General features: G+C 43.3%; 2 protein-coding genes across 6 annotated transcripts in view; one reads left to right on the forward strand and one right to left on the reverse strand.

The window, feature by feature from the left end:
* Nucleotides 1-2,690, reverse strand: part of kidins220b (kinase D-interacting substrate 220b) — a 95,788-nt gene extending 93,098 nt beyond the window's left edge. For all 5 annotated transcript variants that reach the window (XM_063038035.1, XM_063038028.1, XM_063038044.1 and 2 more), the window contains exon 1: nt 2,579-2,690. The gene's annotated coding sequence lies outside the window, so the exon portion shown is untranslated. The remainder of the gene's footprint in view (nt 1-2,578) is intronic.
* LOC134357253 (uncharacterized) lies at nt 1,743-2,516 on the forward strand. Its single transcript, XM_063068596.1, has one exon. It carries the CDS (start codon nt 1,743-1,745, stop codon nt 2,514-2,516), a length of 774 nt encoding a protein of 257 aa, XP_062924666.1.
* Nucleotides 2,691-7,966: the final 5,276 nt, after the last annotated feature.

The following is a 7,966-nucleotide window of genomic DNA, read 5'->3' on the forward strand; positions in this document are numbered from 1 at the left end:
TTTTAGCAACACACATCAAAATTGCTGGTGAACTCAGCAGGCCAGGCAGCATCTGTAGGAAGAAATACAGTCGACATTTCGGCCGAGACCCTTCGTCAGGACTAACTGAAGGAACAGCGTTTCTCTCATATTTTGTTGGCTTTCATTTTCTTTTGCTATCAGTCCCACATTATTAATATTATTTTATTGTATTATATATGCAATTTATTTTCCATTTCCTCTAAAATTCTTCTCAATTTATCAGTAGCAATAACTACTTTTTATAAACTGCTAATCAAATGACAATAACATCAGGGCTTTTTAAATACAGACATTCACCCCCCACCCCCATGTTTAATTCTACTTCATCATATATGCTTCTGGGGAAGCTTGCCAAATATCAAGCCAGATAAAGGACAAAATTTATTTGTCCAATCAAAGGGTGCTGAACCAACCTTGCATGCAATCACCTAACAGAGACCAGTGAACAAATCCAAATTATTTTCTACCTTGAATAAACAGCATACTTTTTTTTGAAATAACACAGAAAATGCCTGAAACACTCAGCCAAGTCAGGCAGCATTTGTGAGAAGAGAAACATTTCAGGCCAAAGACACTTAGTAATAATTCAGTTTATCTTTCCATTTTTGCTGCTGATCCAACATGTTCAACTCTTAGTTTAGGTACTCAGAATTTTCAAAATTTTTAATATTCTTTTCTTATTAACTCACTGATTGGTCACAAGGCAAGAGCAATTTGGAATAAGATGCTATAAAAACCAACAAAATATTGCAGTCAAAACAATTATTTCTCAATTAAAGGTGATCAACACAGAACTTTCACCAAGGAAAAGTGGTAAAATAATAAGTCTCAAACATAAAGCAGGCATCTTTTAAAAGATAAATTCGCATGAAGCAGCAAACATTACACTTAGAGTCAGAATAAATCTGCAATTTTTTCAACCCAGTCTACAATTTTTTTTTAAACCCCCTTCATCTGAGGGTCACAAACAAGCTATCAAATACGAGACTTGAGTAAGCTTGAAGCAGTTCAAACTCTCTTGAAAGCAAACAAAGCATCTGGCATTAATAAGTCAATTACTAATTACAAGTTTCACATCAGCAACCATAACATTGCGATAACATTATTAATAAACAGTAAACATACAAAACTGAAATTTCTCAAAGAAAGCAAGATCTAATTTACTTCAGTCTACCCAAAGACAAGTGTGCGCAAGATTATGATTTCTACAATGGATTGGCATTACATCCTAAATTACCATCTTCTTCAATATGATTTAGCTTGGGCAAAAAAAACATTAATTTTATTTCACAAGGTTGTTGACAAGCTCAATGAACCTGCTGGATTACTTTGTCTTTTGCTGACAATTTTCTTAGGAATAAAGCATTGCAAAATTACTTCATAAGAAATGTATGCCACTCATTTTTAAATGATTCAACACCATACCACCATTTATTCCAAGGAGGCAATTATACCAAAAGTGGAATAAAGGATATTCTAAACATGTAACAATTAGAGGAATCATCAGGTACATAATTACACCAAAGCACCTGCTACTACACTACATTGTAATATACTGTACACACATTCCCAGATCTCCTATGCAATCCACACAGCAGAGAGACTTTTTACTGTATGCCCTTCCACTACCAATCAAACCCCAACTTGCAAGAAGAGCCGAACCCAGCTTGCCCAAGTCCCAATGCCTCAGCCAGCCGGACTCCGGTTTGCCTCATGTCAGAATGGCCCAGCCGGACCCCGGTTTGCCCCACGTCAGACTGACCCAGCCGGACCCCGGTTTGCCCCACCTCAGTCTGACCCAGCCGGACCCCAGTTTGCCTCATCTGTCTGACCCAGCCGCACCCCGGTTTGCCCCACCTCAGACTGACCCAGCCGCACCCCGGTTTGCTCCACCTCAGACTGACCCAGCTGCACCCCGGTTTGCCCCACCTCAGACTGACCCAGCCGGACCCCGGTTTGCCCCACCTCAGACTGACCCAGCCGGACCCCGGTTTGCCCCACCTCAAAATGGCCCAGCCGCACCCCGGTTTGCTCCACGTCAGACTGACCCAGCCGCACCCCGGTTTGCCCCACGTCAGACTGACCCAGCCGCACCCCGGTTTGCCCATCAGACTGACCCAGCCGCACCCCGGTTTGCCCCACGTCACAATGGGCCAGCCGCACCCCGGTTTGCCCCACGTCAGACTGACCCAGCCGCACCCCGGTTTGCCCCACGTCAGACTGACCCAGCCGCACCCCGGTTTGCCCCACGTCAGACTGACTCAGCCGCACCCCGGTTTGCCCCACGTCAGACTGACCCAGCCGCACCCCGGTTTGCCCCACGTCAGACTGACCCAGCCGCACCCCGGTTTGCCCCACGTCACAATGGCCGTATTCTCTTTCAAACGAGTGGCCAACAACCGCCAGATGGCTCTGAAAAACAGGGGCGCGGGCACGACCGCGACCACAGCCGAGAGCGCCGCTCCGGTCCCCGAGCTCCCGGCTATCATCACTGAACCTGCTCACAAACGGAATAAGACAGCTACCCTACACTAAATTCAAAAGGATACCCACTTACCATCGATAAACAACCGCTCTTCACAGTGTGTTGTTAGGTTTTCTTTTATTGTCCGGGTGACAGCTCCTCTACGACGCGGCCATTTTACCGTCACTCAAACATCGGTCACGTGGTCCATCCGCATTACGTCACGGGACGGGGGGTGGAATTTGTTGCGGGCGCTGGCAGGGGGCGACTCAGAGACCCGGGCAGTAGGTGGAGGGCGGATTCGGGACGGGAGAGATGAAGATCCGAATGGGACAGGGAGGGGTTTGGAGACCCAATGGGATGAAGGTGAATTGTGAATAAAGATCTGATGATGGTGGTGGGGTAGAGATCGGAGCCCTGATTGGGGTCTCCTTCCTAATCCTTTCTTCTCCACATCTCCCGGGCCCCTTCCAACCTTCGGCCACCTCTTCTTGCCTCTCTCTCTCTCTCTTCCTCTTCACTCGCCCTATCAGCCCCATCTTCACCCCACAAGCTCCTTGAATATATTCAACGCCGTGTATTGGTGAGGTAAAAATAATGGAGATTGAACAGGAAAGAACTCAGTCCATGATGTTGAACTGAAGAGCAGGTTCAGGAATTCACACAACCCACTCCTGTTCCTATTTTGTCTTCATGGAGTGTCTTGACTGCATGTTTGCCAAGAACGAGAAAGTCCTAAAGGATTCAAAGTCACAAATGTATTCAGGGTAAAAGAGTGATGTCACATTTCAGAATTTCAGATTGTGTATCATAGAGAATGTAAATGAAGTTCCTTCCAGGCAGTTAAAGCCTCTCAAATTCAGTTTATAATGCATTTACAGCGCAAACATTGGTCATTCAGCCCAACAGATTCATGGCTGTGTTTATTCTCTACACATACCAGTGCTCCATTCTATATTCTTATCAGCATAGCATTGTGCTCTTTTTAATCACGATTGTCCTTTGGAGTACGTTTTCTCCACTTCCACTTGCTTGTGCCTCTGAAGTGCCTAAAATTCTCTGTTACCACAGGGTTTCTCCAGTCATCTGCTCCTGAAGAACCGGAAGATTGTGGCTTCGCTTATTCAACATGCATCCAATGTGTACAGGAAGGCACAGACAACTCGTGTTGGAGACTAAAGCTAGTTCATGATTTCTTTTAAAGCTACATTTCCTAGCTGTTTGTGATCCTTTGCTCCAATCAACGTAATGATGTTGATTTAAAAACGTAAACACGAGGAATTCTGCAGATGCTGGAAATTCAAGCAACACATATCAAAGTTGCTGGTGAATGCAGCAGGTCAGGCAGCATCTCTAGGAAGAGGTACAGTTGATGTTTCGAGCCGAGACCCTTTGTCAGGACTAACTGAAGGAAGAGTGAGTAAGAGATTTCCCACTTTCAGATCTCTTACTAGCTCTTCCTTCAGTTAGTCCTGACAAAGGGTCTCGGCCCGAAACGTCAACTGTAACTCTTCCTAGAGATGCTGCCTGGCCTGCTGCGTTCACTAGCAACTTTGATGTGTGTTGTTGTAATGATGTTGATCTCCTCTTTCAGGTACTCCACGTACATCCATATAGAAGTCCTGGAGTGGCAATGACGCTCACTTCCCATATGATTCTGGGCAGAGAGACCTCTGCTGCTTAAATTCCTCGCCTATACTACCTAAGCCGTCCAGAGCTGACACAAGCCTCCCTTAGGCCTAAGTAAGTAATTTCCAAGCCCCAAGAGGAGGGAGTGGAGAAACAGGTTCAAAAGAAACATAAGGGATTCTGCAGATGCTGAAAATTCAGACTAACACTCACGAAATGCCACAGGAACTCTGCATCTATGGAGAGAATGTTTCAGGTTGAGATCCTTCATCAGGACTGGAAAAAAAGGGGGAAGACACCCGAATAAGAAGTGGGGAAAGGAAAGGAGTACAAGCTGGCAGGTGTTAAGTGAAGACAGGTGAGGGTGAGGTGGGTGGGTGGGTGAATGGGGATGAATTAGGAATCTAAAGCAGATGCGGAGAAATTTCTTTAACCAGAGGGTGGTGAATCTGTTACCGCAGGCTGCTGTGGAGACCAGGTTGTTGAGTGTATTCAAGGCAGAGCTTGAAAGGTTCTTGATTAGACATGGCATGAAAGGTTATGGGGAGAGGCTGGGAGTGGAGCTGAGGAGGAGAAAAAAGGATCAGCTATAACTGAATGGCAGAGCAGAGCAAATGGCCTAATTCTGCTCCTGTTTTATGGTCTAAATCTGGGAGGTGATAGGTGGAAAAGGTAAAGGGCTGAAGAAGGAATCTGATATGAGAGGAGAGTGGACTATGGGAGAAAGGGAAGGAGTAGGGGCACCAAAGGGAGGTGGTAGATGAGCAGAAGAGGAGAGCCAGATGGGGTATGGAAAAAAGAGAACGGAGAGAAATTACCAAAAGTTTGAGGTCAGTGTTCATGCCAGCAGGTTGGAGGCTACCCAGGCAGAATATGAGGTGTTGCTCCTCCGACCTAAGAGTGGCTTCATTGTGGCAGTAGAGGAGACCATGGATCAATATGTTGGAATGAGAATGGGAATAGGTGGCCACTGGGAAATCACGCTTATCAGGATGGACCGCAGTAGTCCTCCAATTTACATGAGATCTCACCGATGTAGAGGAGGCCACACCAGTAGTACCGAATACGGTAGTTGACCCCAATAAACTTGCGGGTGAACTGTTGTCTCACTTAGAAGAACTGTTTGGGGGTTCTGAATAGAGGTGAAGGAAGAGGTGAATGGGCAGATGTAGTACTTGTCTCACTTGCAGGGATAAGGACCGGCAGGGAGATCAGAGGGGAGGGATGAATGGACAAAGGAGACACATGGGGGGGGTGCGAATGTGTTTAGTGGTAGCATCCTGTTGAAGATGGCGGAGATTACAGAAAATGATGTGCTAGATGCAGAGGCATGTGGGTAGTAGTTAAGGACAAAGGGAGTTTTATCCCTGTTATAGCACCAAGAAGATGGGTGTGGACGGATGTCTAGGAAATGGAGGAGATGCAGGTGAGGGCAATATCAATGGTAAAGGAAGGGAAGCCCCTTTTTTTGAAGAAAGAAAACATCTCAAATGTTCTGGAATGTAAAGTTGTCCAGAGAACAAATGCGACTGACGTAGGAACTGAGAAAAGGAATAACATTTTTACAATTGACAGGATGGGAAGAGGTATGGGCAAAATAGCTGTGAGTGCCTGTAGGTTTATAAAAAAAATATTAGTAGACGGTCTGTCTCCAGAGATGGAGACAGAAAGATCAAGAAAGGGGAGAGAGATGTCAGAGATGGACCAAACAGAATTTGAAGGCAGGGTGGAAGATGGAGCTCAGCATGGGTGCATGAAGCAACATCCATTCAGTAATCAATGTAGCACAGAAAGAGTTGAGAAGCATGACCAGTGTAGACTTGGAATGTGGACTGTTCCACATAGCTGAATAAAAGGCAGGCATAGCTGGGCCCCATGTGAGTCCCCAGGTTCAAGTTAACCTGGGTGCAGTTGACAAGGCCATTGGGAACGTAGCAGGGAAGATAACTATGAATATGAATGACTGGAGATATTGTAATATGGAGCAAAAACAAACTGCATTAAGGCCAGAGAGTTAGGTTTGTACATATCAAGTCAAAGGATGAACCTATTGTCCTTGAGCTTTTAAGGGGCATTCCTGGAGCAGCAGAGAAGGAAAGTGGAAGGAGCATTAAAGTTACAACAGACCGGAAACTCAGGGAAACTATGCCCCCGCCCCCTCCACATATATTATTGATTGTAAATAATTTTTAAAATTTTTAATATGGATCCCAATAGTAATTCTCATGGAGCATATTAACTCATCCATCTTTCCCCTATACTTTGTTTTGTGTTTTACACCTAGTATATTGTCACTTCTGTTAGTTGTCAGTCAGACCCATATCTTTTTCACATAATCATGTCTAATATAGGACTCAAAGGCTTTTCAGAAAATTCAAGAAATTACCCAGACACTACAAAATCCAGAATTATTACATAATGTTAATTGTAGTTCTGAAAAGATGCCAACTTTATTTACTCAGTATATCTAAAAACCTAGCAGAAAGCTTGGGCACCAATTCTCTACAAAAAAAAAGACAAAGTGACTGGCTTGAGGAATGTAAAATTATGAATGAGTTTAGCAAGATGGAGGAAAGCTGGATCCTCTTGTCTGGACCCTAAACTAATACACTGTATTTAAGTCATTAAGTCAATTAACAACAAACTTGAAAGAAACCTTGTTACTGTATCTGCTTAACTTCACTTTATCGAGAAGACATACATTTATTACTATATTAAAATAGTGGGCCAGTTTCAGGGTAAGGAATAAGGGACTGGGTTTGGGTTTGGGAGTTTCAGGATTAAAATTTGGGATAAGCCTCTTTGGGAAGGCCAACACTGGCATTGGAGTCATGGTTAAGACTGGGATTTCGGGGTTAGGATTGCAAGTAAAGGATTAGGTATTGGGATACTATCAAGATGGTAGGGATTGGGGATCTGAAGCCATGGTTAGTTTTAAGATTTGAAAGATTCCAGGATTATTAGTAAAATGAACTCTGATGCCTACGGAAACTGCTATTGCAACAAATTGCATTGATGTTTAGAGTAAAGTGAGTGAAAAGTATAAATTTTAAATTAAATGAAGTACTTGACAGAATCACAAGCAAAAAACACACAGCACCATGGACAACTGCTTTTATAGCTATCAGATACATTTTCTGTTAGTATTGTCATACACACTACTGTACGTAAGTTTAGGCCAATTTGCAAGGTATACATCTGTGCTGTTGTGTGAGAATCGAAGAACATAGTCATTCTGGCTGCCTTCTCTTGCTACTACATCATTATATCCAATGTTCATAGGATGAAATAAGTAACACATTTAATTACTTTTGTGAAAGTGTGCACCCTAGGGAAAGAATCTGCAGTGGTCAGAAAGAAACAACATTTAATTTTATTTATCCTTAGTTCTTTTATCATTTGGATTTTATTCATTATGCTGCTCTATAATGCAAATCCTTTTACTAATTTCTTTGTTTGGAAGTACATTATATTGAGGCAATCTATTAGTTTATGGATTTGAAGATATTAATACTGCCAGAAGTAAGCTGTGCCATCTAGAGTTAGTAAAGAAAACTACAGGTGTGAGTAACCAAATAGATTTTCACACTAAAAAAAACACATCCCAATTACATATTTTTTTAAAAAATCACAAAAACAGGAATAGTGAAATAGGTCTACAAAATGGTAGAAATTATCAATAAATTGAGCCCCTTTGGATCACCAGTAGAGGTTGGTGCAATTCTGCTGCACTGGTGAAATAAATAGTGGTTAATGGATTCACATCACCGACCGTAACTAAGTAGGCAAGGATCCGGTTTCTGGTTTTTCTTTCCACTTGTTTCTGGAGTTACAAAACATAACCGTGGTGAT

Source organism: Mobula hypostoma, chromosome 2, assembly GCF_963921235.1.
Source record: "Mobula hypostoma chromosome 2, sMobHyp1.1, whole genome shotgun sequence".
In the NCBI taxonomy this organism is placed as follows: domain Eukaryota; kingdom Metazoa; phylum Chordata; class Chondrichthyes; order Myliobatiformes; family Myliobatidae; genus Mobula; species Mobula hypostoma.